Source organism: Pygoscelis adeliae, unplaced genomic scaffold (assembly GCF_000699105.1).
Source record: "Pygoscelis adeliae isolate BGI_AS28 unplaced genomic scaffold, ASM69910v1 Scaffold373, whole genome shotgun sequence".
Lineage (NCBI taxonomy): Eukaryota > Metazoa > Chordata > Aves > Sphenisciformes > Spheniscidae > Pygoscelis > Pygoscelis adeliae.
Genome location: NW_008824370.1, coordinates 242839 through 269985, shown reverse-complemented (window position 1 = coordinate 269985; position 27147 = coordinate 242839). Strand labels below are relative to the sequence as shown.

General features: G+C 40.3%; 1 protein-coding gene across 2 annotated transcripts in view; it reads right to left on the bottom strand.

Moving 5' to 3' along the window:
* The window catches only part of PPP6R2 (protein phosphatase 6, regulatory subunit 2), a 110013-nt gene that overhangs the window by 21203 nt on the left and 61663 nt on the right, over positions 1-27147 (bottom strand). For both annotated transcript variants that reach the window (XM_009320084.1, XM_009320085.1), the window contains exons 6-19: positions 23964-24029; positions 22394-22506; positions 17650-17763; positions 16278-16404; positions 15626-15778; positions 14688-14891; positions 13954-14018; positions 10257-10372; positions 8140-8225; positions 7729-7809; positions 5667-5764; positions 3044-3101; positions 1487-1614; positions 284-459 (exon numbers count right to left, since the gene is read on the bottom strand). In XM_009320084.1, coding sequence (XP_009318359.1) covers positions 284-459; positions 1487-1614; positions 3044-3101; positions 5667-5764; positions 7729-7809; positions 8140-8225; positions 10257-10372; positions 13954-14018; positions 14688-14891; positions 15626-15778; positions 16278-16404; positions 17650-17763; positions 22394-22506; positions 23964-24029 — 1585 coding nt within the window. The remainder of the gene's footprint in view (positions 1-283; positions 460-1486; positions 1615-3043; positions 3102-5666; positions 5765-7728; positions 7810-8139; positions 8226-10256; positions 10373-13953; positions 14019-14687; positions 14892-15625; positions 15779-16277; positions 16405-17649; positions 17764-22393; positions 22507-23963; positions 24030-27147) is intronic.

Here is a 27147-nt window from a genome sequence, read left to right as displayed (position 1 = left end):
ATTAGTAATTGTACTAAAAGAGCTAGTAGTATTACTGTACTTGTACCTGTGTGGTTGCCTTAGCATAACTGAAGCATCACACTGCTATTCTGAAGAAGCTGGGCAGGGCTCAATCTCACTAATATTTCAGAGGCAAAAAATGAAGACTGAAATTCACACTTCTCATCTGCACAGGTGGAATTACAGAATAGCCATAGAAACCTGGCAATTTGCAAAGTGCTGTTCTGCAGAGATGATTACAGATCTCATTTCAAATGGGATGATGCTGTTTTAAACGTTTTACCTTCAGAGGAGTCAGAGTCTTTCTGCTCAGAAATATTATTCTTGTTGTTGTTTGCTGAGGAAGGACGTGGTTGCTGTTCTATTTCCTCCTCTTCTTCGGAGTCCACGCTACCATCATGATCTCCATTCTCAAGATCACTTTTTGATGAACTCTCTGAGGTCTGAGATGCTCCAAATCTAAATCGCAGAACTCAGAATTAGAAAAACCCTACAGCAGCCAGTTCATCCCTCACCTGCTTCCTGCCTGCCCCGGGGAGAAAGCACGAATTGTGAATTGACCAAGTGATGCTGAATGCCTTTTACAGGGCTTATTTCCCCAAAAGATAGAAAGCTCAGCCAGGCAGCAGCAGGCACTCCTCTAGATATTTCCAACTAAAGTCCCTAAGTGCTTTATTTGTCACAATGCGTGTGCAGAGTTGTAAAGGGAAATATGTTGCAGTGACATATTCAGGGCTGGAGATCGATATGAGCAGACAAAACAGCAGCAAACAAGGGGAACACTAGTGTGGTATCAACTCTGTGTATGAACAAGACAATCAGTTTATTGATGCTAGGCAAATAAACACTAAGGTCTTGGCCATTTTTCCTGTCTCATTTGATTACATTTTCAGACTTAGAATTATAGAAGTAACTTTATTCAATAACTGACTATATCAAAGGGATGAAAAATTGTAGATGACTTGCAATGCCAGAGATGCACCACGGGAGGTCACTCATCCTCATGCAAAACATTACTTTTCTTCTTTTAACATTTTGAAAAAGGATATTCTGTCTACTACCCTCAGTCTTACAATTCTTTCACGGGAGGTCACTCATCCTCATGCAAAACATTACTTTGCTTCTTTTAACATTTTGAAAAAGAATATTCTGTCTCTACAACCTCCTCCTCTCCAAATATGAGGAAAGGAGTAAGTTCTAAGTATTTCAAACTAAGGGTGGGTTTTTTTAATATCTTTGATAATAGACTCAGGAATTAGGTGTTTCCATCGCTATCGCATTCCCTCAAATTGGGTCTTTGTTTCACATTCAAGACAAACCACCACCTCTTTTTGCAGAAGTGTGACATGTAAAGCACTCTGTTTTATGCCAGAAAAAGGTCTCACAGCACATAAATAACAAACCATTAAGCAGGCACTTAACTAAAATGTACAGTTCCATAGCATTTGGGGGGGAGGCGGGAATTGATCTTTTGTTTTCACCTTACCGTGTTCTTGATTTAACTTGGGTTGCATAGGTTATCTCCTTCTCTTCCCAGATATCTTCTTCCTCTTCGTTATCATCAAATTGTTGGATCCGTTCATTGCAGCAGGCTTCAAAGAGGGAAGCATTGGGCTAAAATAATATTAAAAAGAAATCAAATTCCATTCATTCTTTGGAGACAGAAACAAGAACTTCAATGATGAGGAAGTTCATAGAACAACATTTGGACACAACTAATACCATGAAGGTGTTTCCATGTATTTCATTTTACATCCCAAGTTGTGCAACAAGCAATGTTCCGCTGTGGAAGAGTAATAATAGCACAGTATGCTCAGAAGCAGCAAGCCCGTGACAGATCAAGAAAGAAACACAACAGTACCTCAGCCTACACTGCTTCCAAAATAGCAGGAACTCCTGCACGCTGCTTCATAGCTGTTCTGTTACACGACTCTCTCTGTATCCCTCATAAGTGGCAGGGATATAAAGTCACTGTAGAAGAGGGCTGGAAACAACTCCCTTAAGAATACATTTGCAAACTGACCAGCCTGGACTAACAAACCACAGTGCAATTTCTTTCAATGACTGCATCCTTCCTGACAGAACTGCAGGGAGCTTCTAAGCAAACATGATAATACTTAACTCATGTGCACACACACCCCTTCAAAACATACAACCTTCCATCTGGAAATGAGTTTTCAGACATCGGTAAAGTGACGTATCCCTGTAAATACGCAAGTGATCTGCCTATTTGACCGTTCTGGGATCTCTCAATTAAAAGACTGACTAAGTGCTGTCTTCCAGGTGGTGCACAGTCCAAACCAACAGCTGCATTAGAATTCCATCACACACAAAAACTGCCTACTCAGGAAAAAAACAAGTTAAGGTAAGCATATAAACAGCTCTTGGTGGCTGCAGACTTAGCTGGCAGATTCAAAGAGAAAACAATTTTTCTGTATCTATAGAGCACTGTCTAGAGCAGCCAGAAGAGAGAAAAAAAATACTCTTCATAGTACCAGTTAAGTGAAAAAGAAAGTATTTTAAGACTAAGGAAACCTAAGTCTTAGTATTGACTAAAATAAGCTTTGGTCAGGAGATGAGCTTGGAATCACCTCTTAAGCCACTGTCCAGCTTCCTCAATGAGTATTGATTTAGGTCAATAAAACAGAAAAGGCAAGACACAGCATGGCAATATTTAGACCCACAAGAAACACAACTGTCTCTGCATTTTTTTCTTGATTGTGTATGGAAACATTACCAAAGTGAAAGTAAGGACAATAGATTCACTAGATTCACGGGGGGGGGGAGATTCCTCCAATGTAAAGAGTACTATTTCTGAAGATCCTCAACAGTGCAATAAAATGTAGGGAGATTCTCCGAGGGTATATATGTAATGCCCTGAGTTCCTTAACCGGGCTCAGCTACCAGTCCAGTTACCGGTTTTCATTTACCAAAACAACATACCAAATCTTTTTTTCTTTCAAAATGATAACAGCTAATTCAAGCATGAACTAACTTGCCGGAATCTGTCCTATTAAATAAATATCCCAAAATACCCACTTACACTGTCATCATCAGCATCTATGTTGAAGTTTATCTCTGCGATCCTGTCAAAGGGAGCACTGCAAAAAGAAGGGAAAGAAACTTCAGTGATGGCATGGATTAACAAAGCACTTTTGCATCCCCAAGACAAGACCAGAGGATAGCTAACCGAAGAGACGCTGTACATGACCACTCAATGCCTTCTGCGTTTGTTCTCTGAATATTCACTTCCCCATTATGTGCAATGGCTTCCTCTCTTTGAGATGAAAGATTATTTCGTATTTTTGAATATTTTAAAAAATACATAGGATTTTCATTCTTAGGCCTGATTCAATACCTGAGTGAACAACCTTTGTCATTATCTCGTTGTTATGGTATTTTGAGGCTTCATGGCAACCACAGCAATGTCTGGTTGTTATTTTGGAACTCTCATGATACCTATGCTGTATAAAGGCTATCTTAATTTTTTTCACTGGCTCTCTCCAGCTGAACCAAATCTTATAGAAAAACCCCAAACTCATAATTAATTAAAAAGAGAAGGAGCTGCACCCAGCTGCTCTGGGATTCCAGTCCTACGTTCACCCAAGAATCCCACTGGGTTCCTCAGCACGAGACAAGATCCAGAGAGACCGAATCCTGCACAGTGGGCATATACCCAGAAATATCCAGATAGGATTGCACCTGCCCCTTTCAACATAATTACAGTAACTTCAGGGAATCTTAGTGTACCAGTGGCTCAACAACCCCGATGCATTACTATGACATGAATGCTGCAAAAATCATTATATAACCCAATTTCTGATTTGGATGTAAGAGTGTCTATTGTAAGAACAGCAGAGGGTGCTACAGGTCAAAAAACTCCAACCTACTGGCACAGTTCGGGTCAACGCAGTATTTTTTCACCGTATCTCTAAGTTTGGACAGTGTTGTTGTCTTTTAAAGACAACTGTTCAGTTAGCGAAAAATACTGTCATGCAAACCACCAGGACATTGAAACATGATTAATACTTCTGAAAATATTCAAATTCATATCTGCAACAGTTTTCAACAGCTGGAAAACAGACAACAGGGAGAATGTTCAATGCCAGAACAGTTTTGTAGTCACAAATACAGAGAGGGCTAGCACATCCCAGTTACAGATTTTGTTCCGTTTCACGTTCATTTTAAAATGGACATTAGCTACCTTCAGCAGCTCCTCACGTAAGTTAACTCTTCCCCTCCACCTACACACACACGGGTTCAATATTTGCTGCTATCTGATAAGAAGTTAAAAGTGTATTTTTAAAAAAACGCGTAGAGCTAAGTAATCCGTGGTCAATTAAATTCTCGTTCTAGTCTGGAACTTTTTGGCCTTATTACAGTTCCGGACGTCTACAATGCTCAGAAAAAAAAAAGACAGGAAAGCTGGACTCCAAAAATCTTTCTCCATGTTAGAATACAGCTCTCAACTATTGGCAAACACCTTAATGGAGTTCCTATGGCCCTAGGGATCTTATGACTCTCTGATTCATGCTTGAAAGCAACTCTGAAGCAGCCAAACTATTTCCACATTTTCATTTAAGATATTTCATAGCCCAACAGTTGCTAAAAACATGGTCTGAGCAGAACCAGCAAAAGAATCCTCAATAAATCAGATCTGGAGCAGCCAAAGAGTCGGAGCGGTGTGGCATGCCCAGAGCTTTCTGGGCTAAAAGCTTCCTATTTCTGTCAGGATTCCAGGACACCAGGATCCTGCAGTTCTTTGCAGAGCAGACCAACATTTGCTGGCCTACGAGGATCAGCCCTAGGATGGTACGTACAGCAGCTACTGCCACATACTCTCCCTGTCACCTTGGATGACAAATAATTCCTTTGACTGAGACGAACATTGCCACAAGATGAAAGTGAATGGGCAAAATCGACAGGTGGGGAAACACACTGGGTATCCTCCTGGAGCACTTTTCTGTCAATAAATGTACACTAAATGGTTACAATTTCTGAACCATTATGGACAAGCAGGATAATTACAGTCCCAGTAATTTCCTTAGCTACAATTTTTAAGGTGAGAAAATGAGCTGCAGTTTTAATTAGATTACAGTAGTTCTATAAAAGCAGCACCACTTCTGAACACTGAGTTCAGAAAGTCGCATAACATTAAATCCACCTCTATCTGCCTTCTTTCAACTGTTATTTGCTCCTGCCTTATCTATGTTTCCTTATTCCTAAGAGAGAAAATGGCTAAATTTTTCCGTGGACTTCATCAGAACACTATTCTTTCTACTCCTAATTTCAGTAAGGACTTAATGCCACTGGAGAATATCTGTATAATTGCCTAGAGTTAGCTCTAATGCTTTGCCTTCTGTGCAATTAAATTTATTCTAGAAAATGGCTGGATAATTGTTGTGTGTTTTATTTAAAATGCTTCTCTTCAAAATGAAGAAATACTTTTCCTTGGTTCTACAACTGTCTTTGGAGATCGGGGGGGACTCCTATAAAAAGAAAAAAAGGTCAGCTGTTTTCCAAGCCATTGATCAGTCTTCTGTTTGTTTCAAACCGAAGGAGGTATACAGTGAGGTTCATTTTAAAACCTGAACCGGAAGAAGAAAGAGTAGATGTAGAGAGGCTTAAATGCTGAATATAAGCCTCTTGAAGTTTTACAAACTTACTTGATATTATCATCCTGGTCTGCAAACTCCTCATCGTTAAAGCCAAACTGATCCACAAAGTTAGCTGTCATCTGCTGGATCTGGTACTCAGAGAAGGCCTGAGCAATGGAACCCAAAAAGAGCTATCATTAAGGTGTCCAAAAGATATTCAATTAAGCTGGCTGAAAACACATATTCTAAAAAGCATTAAAAGCATAGAAAACTGACAAACTTTGAGAAATCATCTACTCCAAACCCCTTTCTCAAAGCAGGATCTCAAATAGACTGTTCTCAAACAGACTTCTGCAAGTCCTGGACAGACGCTTCTCTGATCCGCTCTTAACTTCTTCCAAAGAGAATTACGAAATTTTCCTAGGAAACCATTTGTTGGCATCATTATTCTATTAGAACACTGTATTGTTTTTTTTTCATTTGTTTGTTTTCCCCTGATCCAATACGAAATTTACCTTGCTGCAACTTAAACCCACCACGGACATCAAGAAGGTACTTTTCACTTCCTCTAAATCACTCTTCCTTGTAGGAGGAGGCATATGCCTGCACATAATCTTGTCTTCTCTTGACCAAGTGGACCAAATTCTTTCAACTTTTCTTCCTATGTTGTGTTCTACACCTCTGATCATTCTCATTACTATCCTCTAGCTTACTTTTTGCTAATACAAACCACTTTTGAAGTTCACTGCCTCCAAGTGGACATTCACCAAGGAGAATGGGAAAATTACTCCATATGTCTCTGAGACAACACTCCCACCTATCATACATTTGGTTTCCCACAGCAGCTTGGGTCTTCTATTTTTCATCTTGCACCTCAGGATAATTGCCCAGATATGCTTTTGGTCACATTCTTGCCTACTCATCCATGCCTCATTCTCTATTTATGAAAAGGATTGCTTCTGCCTCCAAACGGAATCTCACACTTGCTCTTATGCATTGCATTCCCCCTCCCCCCCCCAATCATTTCTCCTATTTGGAGGATAATTCTGAATACTGGTACGTAGCCCACTCCAGCTACAGCTAAGTAGTTCAAACATGCATCTCTGCAGCTGCACTTTGTCGTGACTCCGCTGCAGGTGATATGAAGTACCCATGTTCCTGCCTGAGGAGTTCTGCAGGCTCCTGTCAGTATTTCTGTTGACACGTCACAATAAAAGACAAAACAATTTTATTTTATTTTTTTTAACAAAGGCAATGCATTTTCCCTTTTTTAATGCACTTTCTAAGTATCAGCTGAGGAAAAGACATGTATTTGTAATGACAGAGTAGCCAGTTACAGTATTTGGACAGAAGAATAACTATAAGCTATTTTCAGCTCATTCTTACCCTTAACTAGGTTTCAGATTGAGATTGTTTTTTTACTCCCCATAGGTAGCTTCCTACTAAACAGGTTGAAACTTGTATGTTATATGCTAATGCTTTTTATGTTCTTAGCATCAAAAAAGGTTGGAAGAACTTGTCTAAATATTTGATCCTGAAAAGCAGCTTCCATAGATTTGATGGAGCTTTAGCAGACTACCTCAGATTTTGAGGATCCCAAGATCTTTGCTAAATGCAAGTGAACCCTTAATTACCTCCATTTCTTCCTAAGTCAAGGCTTTTTACTGCTACTGTTTACTGCTCTTTACTGCTAACGTTTTAGTATGGCTCTTTCAGTTTTTAATAGAAGTCTGCGTAGCCCAAGGGGAAGCAGAACCCCTCTGTCAGCTCCAATTCTCCCGCAGGTAGGTGATGTACACTGGGAAGCACAGCAACCCACTGCAGCTGGTCTACAACGTCAGGACCACCCAGTCCCCCAGTGTGGAGAGAACCAGGAAAAGAGAAAGAAATATGCAGTGCCTCACAGAAATGCGAGACACATCATGTATCTGGGACTTGCATGCAGTCTGAGCTAAATTTATTCCCAATTGGAGTCTAGACCATGTAAGTAACTATACTGGAAAAAACACAAGAGAGATGAACACACTGACTAAGAGCAAAATTTAGGAAGCTGCTCTACACTAGGACGGATTAAGGGCAAATCAGGGAAGCAAGCTTTCCAGGAATAGTGGAGAGCACGTTGTCAACTCACCTGTTGGAGAGAAAGTTCATTGGGAAAAGCACTCTCTATGTCTTCATCCTCACTGGAAGAGTGCAGATGGTGAGTGCTCACCTGAAAAAAGTACAAAAAATAAGCTAAGAGAGCTCAAATACTTTTGTTCCACACATACAATCAAAGACCAAACTCCTCAGAAGGCAGAAACTGTCCCAATGAGTAACACAGAAACGTGGACTAGAGTTTACCAACATGTATCAGAGCTGCTGCTGCTGCTTGAAGAACTATTATGGAATATGTTTTCCACAAACACTCTGCCCTTGTAAGCCTACTTCATAAAAACAAGCAAAAGAAGAAAAAAACCCAGCAATAGCACTTTTTTTTAGTTAAAGAAAGTCCAGAAGATAGCAGGCCTAGCTGAGATATACACAATATCACTGTTCTCACCAAATCCACTGTATTCCTCCTGTTTGTTTCCGTCAGCGTCTCTTCTACAAAACTCTCCCATCTCCCTCTACAATCTTCGGGTAGCTCTGTAATAAAAAGGTCACCATAAAGATTACCACAACTCAATGAGAAGGGATCAAAGCCAGTCATTTAGCCCCACTGGTTACCTGGAAGTTTTTGAGCAGACACGTACACCTGCACATGAGCTAAGTAATGCATGTATTATGTAAGTGCTCTGCAAAGTGAATTACATTTTACTCCTGACTTTCTAAAACCAGTAAATTCTGCAGAGAAAGGAACATCTTTCATTAGGCCAACCAGTAAGATATTACTGGTCGTAACAATCTTAACTCGCTTGTGGAATTACAGTGGGCTAAAGACACAAAACTTCTACTACAACTTCCTGAAAACCAGCATACATGTGACTTAAGTTTTACTTTTTTCTTCCTTTTCTTTCATGGTGATTGTGGTGGGTTGACCCCAGCCAGCAACTAAGCACCCACCCAGCTGCTTGCTCCCTCCACCCCACAGCAAGATGGGGGAGAGAATTGGAAGACCAAAAGTGAGAAAAACTCATGGGTTGAGATAAAGAAAGTTTAGTAAGTGGAGAAAAGAGGAAAAAAACCACAAACCAAGTGATGCAAAGGCACTCACTCACCACCTCCCACCACCAGCAGACTGATGCTTAGCCAGTCTCTGAGCAGGAGCTACCTTGGAAAGACTGTCCCCCCAGTTCCTACTGCTGAGTACATGCCATAGAATATCCCTTCAGTCAATCCAGGTCAGCTGCCCAGCTGTGTCCCCTCCCAGCCTCTTGTCCCACCCAGCTGCTTGCTCCCTCCACCCCACAGCAAGATGGGGGAGAGAATTGGAAGACCAAAAGTGAGAAAAACTCATGGGTTGAGATAAAGAAAGTTTAGTAAGTGGAGAAAAGAGGAAAAAAACCACAAACCAAGTGATGCAAAGGCACTCACTCACCACCTCCCACCACCAGCAGACTGATGCTTAGCCAGTCTCTGAGCAGGAGCTACCTTGGAAAGACTGTCCCCCCAGTTCCTACTGCTGAGTACATGCCATAGAATATCCCTTCAGTCAATCCAGGTCAGCTGCCCAGCTGTGTCCCCTCCCAGCCTCTTGTCCACCCCCGTCTGCCCCCTGGGATGGGGACAGAGTGGGTAAAAGAGGAAGCCTTGGCACTGTGTCATGGTTTAACCTCAGTTGGCAAGTAGTTAACTCTACCCCTGCCGAAACCAGGACACACTGTGCAAGCACTGCTCAGCAATAGCTAAAACAGTGGTGTGTTATCAACGCCGTTTTACTCACAAATCCAAAACACAGCACGGCACAGCTGCTACGAATAAAATTATCTTCATCCCAGCCAGACCCAGTACAGTAAAACAACGGAGAGAAATAACCGTGACTTGTGAAACTTTCAGCCTTTACTACAATATTTCAATTTCATGTAGATATGACAACACACCAAGTTACTTCATTACCATTTGATATGTTTGTTAGATGCCAAAAATGGAAACTCAAGTCATATTTGTGCTCGCTGTTTCCCTTAATAGACGCAGATGGAAAATCTTACTTCCTCTCACACAAAAACGTCAGATAGAACTAGTTCTCAAAATAAAGTCCGATGAAGGCATGACGGACAAAGCCTGGCAATGTGGATATCTCCAACAAAGAGGAGATGTGGGGCCTCTGTGATCATTTACTCTGGTGTCTCTCTTCCTCTCGGGCAGGTATAAGAACAAGGAAGTATAGAAGCACCATTCATAAACACCACCCTAGAATGCCATAAATAGGCACTATAAGCGTACACATAAGTCCAGATGAAAAGAAGCATTCTTTAGCACAAAAAGGCTACCTTCAGCCTCCAGCTGCAAAAACAAAGTTCCAACAATTTCAATGTAATTGTATGAAAACAAAGAGCAACCAACTTTGGTCTAGACATTTTTTTTAAGTTATGGGAAATTGTGATATTTAACTGGAAATTCTTTTCATTATAAAAGGGATGAAATACATGCAATAAAAGTCTTTCCAAAAGGCCTGCAAGGCTATTTTAATCAAGGGGGGGGGGGGGGGGGGGAAGGAATGGAGAAAGGAGCATGTACCTTTAATGAACTCACTAATTTGAGTCTGCATGGGGCCCTTCTCCATATTCTGTACTACAGCATTGGCTATCCGGGTGAGGTGGCCCATATTGCCTCGCCTCATTCCACCTTCTGCCCTGAAAAGAGAAAACAGCCAGTAGCAATATAACCAGGCACCAAGAATCCCAAGGTCACAGTCATAACCACTTTCATAACCTAGAGTTCCCTGCCGTTGCAATAGTCTGACAAACGTACACGTTACTCCAAGCAGGGTTAGGATAGAAGACAGCAGAGAATTGAATAGTCTCTGCTCATGCAGGCAGGGCACAGGATGAGTTTACCCAGAATAAATGAACCTTTCTGCATTTTTTCATGTAGTGAGAGGGAAGAGATCACTCATCCAGTTTGAATGCGCTAGATAAAATTTAAGCCAGTTGCAAAGAGTAAGCTAACTGGGTACATCAAAAGACTGGTGCAGAACTAAATAATCTGGTTATTAATTTCCACTAAAGAAAACTCACAGCAATAAGAATTTATACCACTGCTACTGAAAAAGCTTTAGAGTTTTACTTGCAATTGAAGTATTTAGCAGATTAATTCAAGAGAACAAAAGACACTAATCTACAACCATTAGATTTCCCCCTTACAAAAAAAATATAAGAAGCCAACACTAAGTCCAAGCAGTCTCTAAGTCACTTTTCTTTGAATCTTCATTGGTTCTCCTTCACTGGATAGCAAAGAAGCAATCTAAAAATCAGAGGATGAAGAGCCTGAAATAATTCTGCTTTCCACAGTATCCAAAGAAGGACTGATGAGATTTGGGAAGAAAAATGTAAACCCTAGGGGCAGACTCCTGGTAAGAAATTTCACAGTGCCATGTTTAGAAACAGCATTTCTGCCTTTAAACTGGCAGGTGCTGAAAATAAACCCAAACAAAACTCTTACACACAATGCTATTATTCATTGTAGCATTATGCACATTAAAGTATCCCAAATCCTGAAGTCAAATTCAGAAATTATTATTTCTTGATGCAGCACAAGAAGCATGCGAGGTTGACTCAAGCCACCACAAATCAAATTGGTGGGTCAGAATCAAAGTAAATGAAAATAAAACCCTTACAAACAGGATGACAAGAAGTTTCCACCTCACGTTACTAAGTCTCCAGCTGTAAAACAAAGGTTCCTTTCCGAGATGCTAACAGAGCCAACGCATAATGAAGACGTTCACTTTTCCTTGGGAGAGAGGAAGACACTAAATACGTCAGAGTTCATTCTGAGCTGGTATGCAGTGCTCATGTAAATCCCTCTCTACCCTTGCTGGGGGGATTGGTGTGCAGCGGTCCAAGCCGACAGGTCGAATACAGCAAAGTCATCAGACGGCATCAGCTCTCCTGATCACATGCAGTTACAGCTACATTTTTAAGCTTTTTTTATGACCCCACACACCCCTTGAAAAGTGTAATCATCACCTCCTGAATCTCTAAAAAGGGTAAGTTTATACTGAAATTATCTCAGGCTTTCCCATAACGTTGGAGCTGAACATATGCAGGTGAGGAGACTAGATGGTTTGGGAAAAAATCCACCTTACCCCTCCACATGTTTCCGTACCAAAAAACAGAGTACAAAGCCAATACAAACTGTAGTTGTACAAATGTCCTATACGAACAGCAGCACCCTAACTCTAACCCCAAATTCAGGGTTTAGAACTATTCAAATAAAACGAACTCCTGGAAATGAGTTCCCAATGCTAAGCTACAGCCTTTTGCACACAGGCTTGTGGCAATTTCTTTCGCACCCCAAACCAACGAGAGACCAAATAGCCCCAGCCCAGATCCACGGCACTGCTGAGCGCCTCGGCCGCACCAGTCCTGCTGCGAGCCCAGAGCTACCCCCCGGCACCACCGTTCTCGGGTCGGAGCCGGTCTGCGCCAGGGCAGCTGGAAACACGGGGTAGCCACGTACCCACAGGACCACACAGGCACACCAAGGGCTTCACCAGGGCCCTGCAAAAGAGCCGCGCAAGAGCTCTGGAGGACAAAACCCGTGGGTAGATGGGGCAAAGGGACACAGCCCTGACACGACCAGCAGCGCTGTCCTATTGCTCTCTATAAAAATGTATGTTTTTCAGCAAACTTGCAAAGCTCAGCTTTCTCAAAAATTTAAAGTGTACGGTGATAAAAGCAGTGTACAGCAATGTTGTATCTGTCTTCTCTGGTTGTATGCTCTGGGAGGACCAGTACAACATTTTTTCTGACTTCACCAGTCCTTAACACACGGCTGGAATGCAGGCAGCAAACATGCAAAATTAACTTTTATTTCAACACTTTCAAATACTTTTTATCAACCATACCACAACTGGTGGTTATTACATTTACATGAATGGAAGGCAAAGATGTGCTACAGTAAACTGATGTTTCCTATAAACTCGCATTGCTGACCAGACTTATTTTAAATTCTAATTACCTAGGTAGATCAAATGGACTGCAGTAAAAGAATTATGTGGGTCACCTAGAAGTTAAATTCTAGTAGTTGCAAAGTCCTTTATCAAGAACGTACGGAGTAACTAAAACTAAGAGAACCCAAGGAGAAATTCCACGTTCCAGAAGGAAAACATATTACCACTATTCTTGCTGATGATTTTTAAGAAATAATTCCCAAGCTCTCAATTTGGAATCTCTGACCCTGGGGCTCCCAGTGCTTGACTCCATCTCCTCACTGAGTGCATACAGTAATCTTCACATAAACTCAAACTTCTTCAACCACACCATCTGAGATACCTCTCTGTTAACTTAGTATTTTTTTCTTGTCATTAAAATTCTTTCCAATGTGTTGACTGGAACTGTTTGGCATGAAATATGTATGAGCTCTAGTTCCTATCTAATTTAATTAGGAAAACTCTTAAGCAGAAACCACAGATATTTGTTACCTACAAAACTGTGCACAATGATAGTTGTGCAATGAAACTATCAGCAAAATTTGTTATCAACAGCCCAAGGGGTTGCAAGAGGGAAAAAACCAAAGAAACCCAACAAAACCAAACCAAAACAAACAAAAAATCAAACCAAAACCCAACCCACCAATTATGGCCTGACAGTAAGCCTAAAATAATTACAGTGGGACTACAAAGCACTTTGAAGCCATAAAGAGCTCGAAATAGTGAGGGAGGACCAAAACATTTAGGTGGACAAAGAAAGAGAAGCCTAGATAATATTTTCACTTTAATATGTTTTAGGGTTTTTTAATTACTTAGTTCTTATAATCATTGCAATCAGCATGAACTCCAAGTGCTTTATAAAGTTAGAATATTAAATGTGGGGCAAATCTGGGGCAAAAATGCTTGCCCACCTCACTTCCCATACAGTTGCTCACTCTAGGGAGAATATAATTACGCATTAAAAAAAAAAAGAAAAAGAAAAAAGTTAATATTCTATGTAATTAACATGCTATGTAATTTCCTGAGAAAGCAAGAAAAAACCATATTGTGTATTTGTGTTGAGATGTTATAAGCATTTAAAATCATGCTTTCAAATTATATGCCTATTTGGTGAATTTCCTTTTTAACATGCAAATAATCCTAATTCCAAATCACAATTGAAATCCAAATCATTTTAGACACCATTAAATTGGAAATTATCCAAATAATTGAAAGAATATTTCAAGGCAATATTCTAAACCTGCAGCCCTAGAACAAGGGCCTTCTGAACCCGAAATCCCTTACTGTATTTTGTCATTGGTTTCCCAGGCATCCAATATCCTTTGCACTAGGCAGCATTTCTGGAACAGCTAGAAAAAAAAAAAAAAAAAAGAAAAAAGAGACATAGGAAGAACATTTCAAAAGTTTGCCAAAGTAAGACTCATGCCTTAGGAAGTCTGTACTGAACTATAGTTACTTTTGTTCATTCCTTCACTCCTACTGAACAAGAACTTAAAGTTCAGCACTTATCCTTCCCAAGAGCTCAAGTTTCTTCTCATTTTTTTTTTCCTCAGAGGATCCAGGGTAAACAGTTATACCTATAAACATCTTCAGACTGCTTTTGGGCTTCACAAGAGCAGCAATGAAGAACATTACTATCATTTTGCAAACACAACAAAAAATTTTCATCATTAGGGCCACAATGCAGAAGCTAAAATGTAGTTAGCTAGTTGTAGGTTTTTTTGGGGTTTTTTTTGTCCAAAGTTTATATGCATCTTTACTAGAAAAATTAAACAAAAAATGGATTCACAAGCCCATTAAAATGAGATGGGTGGTATGTTTATTTTGTAATTGGATGCTAAAAACAGATGTACAAAAGCAAATACACTTCCACCCAGAACTGACAGAACCAAGTTGTATCTAGACACTTTTAAATAAACTCCATGCTCTTGAACAGTTCGTTATACCATTTTCTTGTTAACGCATATTCTGGCTGAATCAATCAGTCTAAAACTCTCAGGTGACACGACCAGACTTACATGCGTAACCATGATATTCTCGGTATTGTTTTCTGGAGTCTCTAAGCTCTCTGTGGCCACATTTCCATTCAGCACCTCTTCTTTGCTTTCTAGGTCATTAGTAGTAGTTTTTCCCTCTTGCACAGAGTGTGAGAGAATAGCTGCTATGGACAATTCCACTTGGAAATGCAAAAAGTTATTCCATGTGTATTTAAAAAATAAGTCCTGGAAAAAAATGAGAAATAGAAGAATTCATTCTAGATACACCTTCCCATTCTTAACAATCGAATGATATTAGAACACTGCCCAACTAGTTGCTTAATCAGCAGTTCTGCTAAAACAATGTTACTTATATGCCTCAGTATCCACTTATAGTTGAATGGGCTCTGTTTGCTCTGCTGTAACGTATACCTTCCTATAAACCGAGCACACTGGAAATACTCTCGTGCACAGCCAGGGCTCACAGCACAGACATACTAAAAATAAGTGTTATCTGTTCTGTGGCAGAATTGATCATAAGAAAAATATTAAGAAAATAATTTCTAAGTATAAAAATAATTTTCTGAAAGACTGTCCTGGTTATATTGGCAGTTTTCAGAACACGTCCCTGTTCACAGCTAGACAAAAAGATCAGCTCTCAGTATTATGAGAGCTGATATACACAATACACCCAAGCTTTCTCAATAACCAGACTATTTTGCACACACATTACTAAACTACTGTAACAATAAATTTGAAGCATGAGGTTCAGTTCAAAATACTAAGCAACTGTATTTGTATTACAAAAGTTATTCTGAAGATGGATGTTCCTCCTTTCAGCAGATTAGAAAAATAATTACACACCGGCACACGTGGAACAAACTACCTTGCACTGAACAGATGAAAGGGAGAGCAAAAATGTTCCCATTTTAAAGTTACTCCCCCCCTCCCCATCCACAGTGTCACACTATATTACTCACAAGTAGTAAGTTCATGGTACTGAGTCTGCATAGTTCCTGATTAATACTGGGAGTGTTTGTGTGAAGCAGAGCAGCTATTAGACGAGATCCATGAAGACGAGCATTCCCCAGTGGCTCCTCCAAGACACCAATTGTAGTTAGGATTGCTGTTTTCTATCAGAGAAACAGATAATGAGTACCTCAACAAAGACCGGCATTTCCTTGGGTGTATATGCACAATGATTTGACTAAACATAACTAGTTCATTTCATAAATATTCTCTGCAGGTAAATGTAAACCAACTTCCCGCACAGAGGACAGTGTCGTGTGACCACCGAGAGACTTGTACTTCCAAAACTGGAGATTAAAATCCAAATATCCACTAGCTAAAAGTTCCTTTCTCTTCACCCCCTCACCATCTTTACACAAGCCACCAGTCCCAACACATCTCTACTTCTTGGTTTTACTCGAATACAATGGCTTTCAAAATTCCTACTGCTTAGTCCCAAAGCACCTGAATTATAAACTTTAAGCGTGAATTTTTCTTCAAAAGACGTTTGCCTGTTCCAGCATATGGCGCTTTCAGAAAAGATCCAGGAAGCTTGTGTATAAGGAAAGGGGAACCCTGAAATGCAGGAGCCGTTTGCTCCTGAGAAAGGCTGAGATGCTTTACCTTGGGAGGGCTGAGCAGCAGCTGGTGGAAATCCTTTAGCCTTGGTTCAATCCCATGCAAGATGCTGCTATTGACAGTGTAAGACCTTTCAAATCCCTGAGTGTACGAGTCCATCAGTCCTTCCACTCTGTAAAGAAGAAAAGCACAACAGTTAAGATTTGACAAAATCTTAAAATGGTCTGCAGTCATGCTGTCCATGCTGGTCATCTTCTCTTGAAATATAACTATTAATGTGAAAAATAATAATTTCCAGCTACTGAATATATTTACATAACTACACTATATTAATATATCATTTACAAGATGATAGTCACATAATCAAAACTGTGAATGAGGTGAGTGGGAAGACAGACAATAAGCCGTCTGCAGAGCTGACAAAGACAAATTACTGAAGCGCTTCCTGGTTTTTAAAACTTCCCGAACATTTGAAAAGTAAATTACATCAGCAAGAGTTAACTATAAACATATGTTAAAAACTGTAAACCTTCCACAAGTGTTCAAAAAGAAGTACATAACACTACCTGATGAAAACCTTGAGCAGGCATATGGCTGTGCTTATAATCGTACCTCTTTACTGGCAAGCACTGAATCACCACAACTATCACCAGCCCCTTCCAACAGCAGTCTCTCACATAAGAATAAAAGAAATACTTTCATTTCGGCAATGAAATGTAATTCCAGCGAGGCCGGAACGGGCTAGATAGGAACCCCTAAGCCGCTAACTCATAACTTTTCAGAGATCCTGGGCACAAGACACAGTAGAATTAGTATATCAACTTTTCAGTTTTAACTCTGCACATGACTTTCTGACTAGCAACTTGTTTGCCCAGTGCCATCTTCTGTCCTTCGCTCCAGTACCTCTTCCTAATCTTCCATTATCTCCTTCACCCTTCCTTATTTTCTCCTTTTTTAGAAATTGAGGTTTTCAATGTCTCACTTCCTGCCCAGAACTCCTTTTGCCTTTTCTCTCCTCTGTCTCCATAAAAAGAAATAAAAGGGGGATATAATTTTAAAAACCAAAACTAAAACTATACAGCCATAAATAGATATATACATCATCACACAGATTATGCATGATGTACCATTTCCTCCCCCACTCTGCAAACGTTTTGCTGGAAGATCTCTGCTATTACAGACACGACTTTGCTATACACGCGCAAGAGAACTAGAAGAGCCCAGAGAAGGGCCCAGTGGCCAACTGGTACAACTGCCACGAGGTACAGCTACTGCACCAAAAAACCCAAACAGCCTTTCTTGTACTCATTTCTAGACAGCACTTCACCCTAGGCCAAAAAAATTCCTTTTTTGCTTAAGTAAAACTAGACTGGAGTTCCTAAAATTGTTCTTGCTAGGGAAGAAAGTGCTAACTTACCCAGAGCGCCTTGTTTCCAGCAATGTTAGAAGAACTTGTGTTCCATTCACTATGCAATTTTCAGTCTGTTCTCCATCAAACATGTTCTTCAGGAGTTGCTCCACACATTCCTGCCTGTTGATCAACACACACATTAGCGGTATAAGAATTAGAAATATTTGGCAGTTGCTTTAATCACAAGAAAATCCACTTCTGGGTTTTCTGGAAAAAAAAGGCTGCAAATTTTTTTTTTTTTTTTTTGAGAAAGAATAAAGACATTCCTCTCTAAAGTCTCATATGACAAGAATGGTTCTACACCAGGTTTCTGAACTTGCGTTCTCACCACTAAGGAAAGACCTGGTTATAACACCTAGACTCCAAACCAAATTGTCATTCTCCTTTATCAACAGGATATACCTCTTCATTATAAACTGGAAGAAAACCGAAGTGTTAACTCAGTTAATTTAATTTATTAAAGACAAAATGTAGCTATTAGCTGATAGTCTAAAATTATCCATCAGAATCGCAGAAGACAGACAACAAGCAGTGGAAGGTGACCCTTATCATTTGCCACTGGCAGAAGATGATCCAGGACCTGGAAACAGAGGCCAACAAATGCTAACTGTAAATAATATGCACACTTTTAGTAGTCTTAGCTATTATTCCCTTGAAATATTTTAACCAATTCACCATCTCTTTAAGCCCTTAAACCAAGATAATACTGACAGATTTGGGGCCAGGTGGCGGGATCACCAAGTAAAGACTGCTGGAGTCAGAATGAATAACGACTATGGTCCTTTCTAGCATTAAAAATTATTTTGACACTCAAAACATGGTCTTAGAATTGAAGAATAATTAGCACAAAGGTAAGAGCCCACTTTTCTCTCTACTATTTGCCACGCTAAATGAATAATAGATATGAGGAATACGAGGTTCAAGCTGGCACCGTTACTCATCTACAGCTACTTGACTGCAGCAGTGCCGGCTTCCACCTCTGTATTCAGATTCTCTCCCCATGCTAATTCTGTGGATGTTAATGACAGTTCTCCAAAATCCAGTACTCAGCAAGTGCCTTTCTTGACTTGCTAAGTCACGTGTCCAGCTAAAAACAGTATTTCTCAAGTTCACAGTGTAATTTTTACTATTTTCTAACATTTGAAAAAAAATCTCATTTACATTTGTATAAATAAAATATGAGATAAAAATGTGAAATACATGAATAATGAATGAGATAGAATTATTTTAATAAGTAGCATCTAAATACACTCCATCAGCACAAGAGGCAGAGTCAGGAAAAAGAAGTAACAGTTTACCGTGATTAACTGAATTCACTTTTATTGCATACAGCCAGCCATTATTGAAAATCTAGATTTGATGTTTATTCCGTAACCCTGATCACAGCTTTCTCTTGCTGTACTAGCTGATCATTAATTCATAATTCATAGATAAAAAAAGTTATCCAAAGATCAAAAAAGGTTACCAGCAATGCTTGGAAAAATTGGCCAAGAAAAGTAATGAGATATGTGACCTTCAGCAAAAAGGTAAGTTGTGCAAAAAATCATTTTCGTTCAAATATTTTTTCTTCTAAACAGTGAAGCGGTATAATGGACTTTTATAAATGCTTTTTCAAAGTGCAAAAACATTTTTATTTCTCTTATGGAAGTTACAGGTGAAGCCTGAAAACATGCAAAGTGCATGTACAGAGAACACCAGGGACGTGAGGGTGAATGGGAGGGAGAGAGAAGGGAGAGGGGGAAGAAGCTGAAGACCGTCTGAGTAAAGTATGAGCAAAACTTCAGATTCCAGCTTTGTGTAATTCCCTGTATAATCAAGGAAACTTGCTTAAATTCTACCACTGGTGTCACAGAGGCTCTCGCGAAAGACCACGGGCAGCGATCTTCTGCCCCACACGCAGCAGGGCTCCACATCCCTCTCCGAAACTACTGAGAAAGTCTAAAACTACCGAGAAAGTCTAAAATTACCGAAACAGCCTAAAAGCACCATGTTCTCCACAGCCCACCACACCTCTCACCACAGTGAACCATGACCCTCATTAAAGGTCCTGGGCTTTCCAGGTGAAATGACCAAGCCGGAGGCTCATCTCCAACCGCTAAAGGGCTCAAAACTGATACAGACTTGATGAGACGCTGAAGGCTCCACAAGCAGGGATGCCATCTGCACGGAAAATCCAACATTGTGCTGTTTGGTAAGAAGATATTATGGTCGGGCATGGGATAAAAGGCCAGATCTGCCTTATTTCTGCAGGCGCAGTAAAGAAAATGAAGCACTTAGAGAGCATTTCCTTGCAGGGGCAGGTCAAGCCCATGGAAGATCCTGAGCACACCTGCGGTGACCACCGCTTCTCAGCGCTCGTGTGCAGCGCGATTCACGTCCCGTCTTCACCTACACACATCGGCTCCTGTCCCAGCAGGTCCCCCTCATATTTGTGTATGAACTGACAGCTCAGAATCAGGAGAAAACAGCAGCAATGCACAGAAATTAAGAAAGCTCTGGGTCAACAAAAACATGTAAAAGAGGAATTTTAAGCCCTAGTTATAGATGCTATATTATTCATTGCAAGTCTCTTGTTTCATCCCTTTTCTGTCAAAATGGCGCCTTTAGGCCTAAAAGAGCCTTTTTTTATTTTAATCTCACATTGAATCTCCAGTAAATGTTTTCAGGTTTGAAGCAAATATAGGAAGCAGTAAACATGCTAACATGAGCAATTTAAAACTACATTATAAAGAGCAAAGACACAATGCCAAGGGAATAGACTAAACTTGAAAAATCAACATTTTCTGGTACACAACTCATACTTAACATTATTTGGGAAATAACTCCTAATAAAAATACTCTTTGAAAGTGCAAGTTTCTCACCAATATATTCCCTCAGTAATATTACAGAAGTTAACTCTGGATTTAAAAAAACAAAAAAATCCTTTAAATGAAAAAAATTCTTCCAAGTTTCACTGCAAGTTGTCTGGACCTACAACCGCAGGTTCTGAAAAGAAGCGCTGAGCACCACTAGCTGGGATCACAAATGTCCTTACATCCTTCAAGAGAACACCTTCTAGCAAATGTAACTTAAAAAGCCTGAAATACTACAAATGCTTCTTTTGCCAACTATACACTATTGCCATTTTATCACTAGGTTACATCTTTAGAATAACCCAACGCACCCCCCAAACAGTTTCCAAATGATGGAATTCACTAGATTCCCCTCCCCACAATTATTTTAGTGACAGACTGCCTTCAAGTAAGTTAGACAAGATTGTCTGCAAACATGACAAAACACTTAGGAACCAAAACAGCTTTTCTACTTTTCCAGCCAAGCTACCAGGGCTAATAAAAGACAACAATATCTCTATTTACAAATCTTGTCTGCAATGTTTATCAATCAGAAGGTAGAAAATGATTAAACCAATTATGTGTCTGCATTGTGACAGGTCATCTATATGTAAGGAAGAAATTTTTTACACTGAGGGTGGTGAGACACTGGCCCAGGTTGCCCAGGGAGGTGGTGGATGCCCCATCCCTGGAAACATTCCAGGTCAGGCTGGACGGGGCTCTGAGCAACCTGATTTAGTTGAAGATGTCCCTGCCCAGGGCAGGGGGGTTGGACTAGATGACCTTTAGAGGTCCCTTCCAACCCAAACTATTCTATGATTCTATCTCTAGTTAAAGCACTGCACAATGTTTCTGAGACATGATGAGAGCTCATGATGGTCGCAGGTGACAGGGCTTTGAGGAAAAAGAAGTAGCTGACACTACCTCTAATGTATTAATGGATCCCCAGGGATGGTAGAAAGAGAGAGGAGATCTGAATCGTCACTGTCTAGCCCTAACACCACAAATAAATGGAATTACTTTCTGAATGATGAGGGAGGGCTAAGGAGGCATTTAAAGTGTGCAGGCTTACTTCTTTCAGGGTTCAACCCAATTTGGAGAATAAAAACAGGAAGATTAATGATTCAGTCTAAGTAACAGCCAGGCAGACAATCTTTGGTGAGATGTATCTCAGCATCACCTTATCTCTGTGGAAGTGCATGCAACCCAAAGTTCACATTAAGTTAAGAAATTTACAGCTGATATTTGACTCAGGAGCCAAAAATAGCATGCCAGAGGACACTCAGATGTGTAAGGAGACCTCAGCAAAGGTTGGAAGGTAAGCTGATAATGCCCCGTACAAAGTGCATGGTGACATATGAGCTACTATGGTGAGAGAACTCCTTCTGTTGTCACAGCATTTTCTTCCCCATTTTGAAGAACAGCAACCTGATGATCTGAAATCCATCTATATGGTGCAACATATTTACCAGCAGGGAAAAAGAGCCACTGATTGGCCAAGTATGACTGAAGCCCTGCACCTAAGTCACACTTGGCACCAAGGAACACCATCAACATGGGAATTTTAAGATTTGTCTTTGTGGGATCTCCCTCAACTATTGCCACTGCAGTTCACCTTTCTCCGAATTCACTATGAGCATTTTAACGCACTCACGAGTATCGCCTTGTCTTGAATTAGGCTGTGAGCTTTGGGGATCATTAACCCCGATCTCCTGCCTGCAGACAGAGCTACAAAACTCAAAGCTCAACAGAGGCGGTTAAGTGATGCTACAATTTAAAAGCAATATTAAATGGTTGGCACAAATGTCAAGACTTAAGCAAAGGTTTGACATGCACAGATTGTGTCTCTGGAGAGCTATCAGTAAGTGACAACGTAAGTAGCAATTAGTTTAGCAACAGTCCTCTGACAAGTACTTACGATTCCAGTGCTGTGAGAAGTGGGTCAGGCTCAGGTATATCCTGGAGTTGATTGCTCTGGTCTCTGCTCAATCTTATGATATCACACAGGGTCTGGGAAGCATTTGATTGCCTCTGTAAACAACGACATAGAGCACATGTCAGTGCTAACGTCTCAACTTGGCTCATTCTGGCTGTCAGAGAAAATTTAACATAGCTGGGAATGCAAGAAACTGAATAAATCAATTTTTCAGAACAACTGCTACCATGCTCTAGATTATTCATCTGTTAAATATAACATTGATGTGAATTATTAGAAGCATTAACAGATTTTAAAATCAAAGAGGAGGTCTTCCTAAACTTAACAATTAAATGCAGTTAAAGATTTCAGAAAGTGAGGATTCTTTTTTTATCTTTCTGACCAAGTGTGTTAACTTGCAAATTTCAAATACAAGTATTTCATTCTTACTTCTCACTACTCAGGAGGTTTCCTGCGTAAAGAAAAATAAATGGCTTGATAAAACCCTTTACAATTTAATTACTATGTATTAAAAGGCTTTAAAGTCGTATTTTGCTAAATTAATTGTCTCATTCTGGCTATCAATCAAAGACTTTCTGTAGCTACTGTATGTTTAAGATCTCATGTTGTAATTTAGCATTCACCCGTAAGATAGCACTGCTGAAGGCATACAAATCAGCATGTTATTTCCCATTTTTTTTCTCTCAGAAGGGGCAATTTTTGCTGTGATGAGATGAGGGGATCATATTAACACTATACCAAAAGAATCCTGCGCCATCCAGTTCGCTTTGCTGCTGGCACTCGCAGGAATCTGTTAACAAATGCCCCCATCCCCGTCTAAGTCAACGCAGGCCAGCTAGAGATCAACACGCTTCTTGTGATTTTCTGCTCAGCATCAGGGATAGCAGTCCACACTCAAATGTGAAATGATAGTGTAGGAAACTGAAATCCAGACCTGGAGCTCCTGGCTCTGACGTTTTGTGAAAATTATTGAAAGAACGAAAAAGGGGAAGAAAAAAAAAAAAAAAGAGAGAGCACTCAAAATTTAATACTCAGCATGTCTTTCTCATGGGCTTAGAGAATTGCATCCTGGGGGAAGAAAAAAAAAAAGGGAGAGCACTCAAAATTTAATACTCAGTATGTCTTCTTTCTCACGGGCTTAGAGAGTTGCATCCTGCAGATTTTATAACTGAATACCTACTTACTTAGGGTCTAAAAAGAATTGAAAGTTACAGTGAACTGATTAATTTTAAAAGTTTTTCAACAGCTTGTTTCAAATAGCAGGTTCCTACTTAAAACCAAGTAAGTTACCACTGCCTGTAGATATTGAAAGGAACTGATACAGCAGCAGAAGGAACTAAGAAATTGGTAGTAAAGCAAGTCAAAACCAGATCAAAAATACGACAAAACATTTTGGTATTGAGCTTGGCAACCAGAGGACAGGATGTCCATCCATACAAATGATCTCCTTCCATAAGTCACCTGGGCATTATTGAAGAGACAGAGAGAGATTCTTCTGGACCTTACAGGACCCACTACCCACAAAGACAAAACTTAGTCTTGTCATACTCACGTCCTCATCCTGGCTTGAATGGATCAGTTCCACAAGTCTCTGAATAATCTTTGCTTCATTAAGCCACTGGAGGGAAAGGAAGGGGAAAAGAAAACCCTTGTTTGATATCACAGAATTCAAAACAAGAGGATCTTCACAAAGCTTTGCGTAACACAGGCTTTTCAAGAAGGGAAAGCCCTTTCCTTCTATTTCACAATCAAAGCCACAGGCAATATACCGACCCCCCTAGGCACAGATAAAGATGCATTTTAATTTGCATCAGTATGTACACCCTGCCCACAGAACTAAAAACCTAAATACCTTTGGAAAACACGGGATAGATCAGTCACAAACACTATCTCATCTGAAGAAGCAGCAGCATAATTATCAACATGTTTTCCTCCTACCATTTCCTCTTAGAGTCTTACCACTGTTTACACTAAATAATTTCTCAGACTTTGAGATGACATAACAATGCTGCTGTTATACCTCATCTCCTTGCTCTATGCCAACTCCAGACTACTTCCTTTTCCTAGTGCAAGCTATCACTTTACCTCCCTTTCCTGACCACACGCAAACCAAGTACGCCATCTGCAAATGATACCTTCCAGTTTCTCCCTTCCCAGCTTCATCTGCAAGCTCAACATCTCATTTCCACCCATCCATTTTCACCCAAATTTCCATGGTCTTCATTCCAGGCAAACTGCTAGATGTCTAACATTAATCAAACTAATCAGTCAGATCAGTCAAACTAATGCATTCTCAGTTGCTTTTGAAATAACTGACCAAACATTAATTAAAAGGAAAAAGACTTTGGAGATTTCTGCAATGATGTGATCTTCCATCACTCTTCAGATGAGTCATGGAGAAAATGAACAGTCCCCTGTCTTCCACTTCTTTATAAGAAGGCTCTATGCGTTATCTTCTCGCCTTGAATGCTCATTTTTGTTACCTGTTCACATGACTTCAACTATAATCCATACATTGACTCTTTACCAGCTTTGCTCTAATAACCTTCCTACAGATCTCGTCCTGTCCTCTGCAATTCCACGTTGAGTATGATGTATGTCTGACTTAAAAAAAATATGCCAGATCATCATTTTTAGTGACTTTGCCCATGAATAACACTGCTGTTTTCCTACTAAGTCTGAAATGTCTGACTTTGTCTCCTTTCTGGTGTCCCTTATTATTGCAAAAATACTAATGTTGTCCAAAAATCTACCCAGCATACAGCTACAAAACCAAGTATTTCATTCAAGACCACGTTTTCAGATCTGGTTTCTGCAATTTCTTCTTCCCAACATCCAGTTTACCCCAAAGTTCAAAAAACTGGGTTCCTAAGACATTTTTCCTCACCAGTCTCTCTACCAACCCATCTCTTCAGATTCTTCCACTGGTTTCTAGTTTCTCAGCATCAAAATTAAACTCCTGAACCTTCTTCTCAAGACCATCACAGTAGAGTTGATCCCTGCTCTGGTTTAATAGATCAGTCTTGCCATCTTCATTCCACTAACAAAGCAACCATTCCCTCTCTGTTCATTTAGTCTACAAGCATATTTTCTCATCTCCCTGTGCTTGGATATGACTACTGAAATCCTTCTTTCAAATCCTAAGACTCAGTCTTCTGATGACAGCGCAGGCAGCTGTCAACTGGCAATTTACCAAAACAGCTTCATTAAGATTAATGAAATTCTCCTCATTGATACCTTCTAAAAAACAGTTGCTCAAATCTATCAGTTATACCTACTGGCAGTCTCTGTAACAATAAAATTACCCACCTCTCCTCTCCCTTTCTCTGTGCTATGCTTGCACGTTTCATTTTGCATCATCAGTTACACGCCCCGTGTTTGCACAGCACCATGACTACGAGCCCACATTTTGGCTGCCATCTCTCGGTATCCCCACAGTATTAACACATTGCACAACTTCAACAAAAAAACCCTTGTATCATTTTTTACCTGCAAGTTTTCTTTCTTCAAAGAATAAGCTCCATAGATATGGTACAGTGGGTATTTCAGCCTGTTTGTCGCTTCATGCAGAACCTACCTGCCAATCTGTGTCAGCAGAGGAATTTTTACCTATCGAAGTTCCATCTACCCTTACAACTTCCACAGCCCAGAAGACGACTTATTGATACTCCTGCGTTATATGTATTTTCTGTCCCTTGCAGAACACACCAAGTTAAATCCCAGCCCTCCATTGTAGTTTCAACTTTATTCTGTATCAACATCCTCCCGCAAGCCCCCCATCGGTTGAGCCTATGGGCCTTATTAATTAAAAATGGGAGTTGTTATTCAGTAAACAAGAATAAAAAGGTTTTCTCTTTTTGCCTGGACTACCATAATAATGGGCTCTGGGGGGAGTTGGATGGCCACAGAGAGAAGTACTGAAGGGAGAGAAGCATGATCATTCATGTGAACAAAGGATTACTGTTCCTGGGCGCTGAGTGACACAGAAAATGAAATTGAAAAGAAAAAAAGAAACAACTGAAATAATCTGCTAAGATCAGAAGAGCAATACCAAAATTTGGTGAATTAAGAAGCACCTAGTAAACCTGCAAGAAATCAATTCCTCTGTCTTGAGGCTGTTGTTGAAGAGATGGACTTTGACATTCACAAGAATAGGAATACTCTGTAATTGACTCCTCAAACGAAAGCTCTGACACTTGCAGGGCTTACCTACCTGGACTGAAGTACAACAGCGTTACCCTCACCGCCTCCCTTAAAGAGTCACACCTGAAACACAAACCCTTCTGACCACATGCAACTCAGCAGCGCGTTTACTCTCACTGATAATGACACACTTGTAAGGAATTCACGGACAGAAAACTTGCACATATGTGCAACTTGAATTATTCTACAGGAGAAGGAAGACTGCAAGAGGCAGAGCCAGCAAGCAGGAGGCGGTTGATGTAGCAGTTGTTTGTTGTCTGCAAACAAACCAGGCTCCTGTTTGCCGCCTCCTGATTAGGAAGCGCTGGGCTTGGGCCCAACTGCTGCTGGGGAGCACCTGTATCACTGTGCTCAGGCACCACAGAACAAGTGGGACGTGGCAAACTGGTTGTGCTGGTTTTGGCTGGGACAGAGTTAATTTTCTTCACAGTAGCTAGCATGGGGCTATGGTTCAGATTTGTGCTGGAAACACTGCTGATAACACAGGGATGTTTTAGCTACTGCTGAGCAGTGCTTACACACAGTCAAGGCCT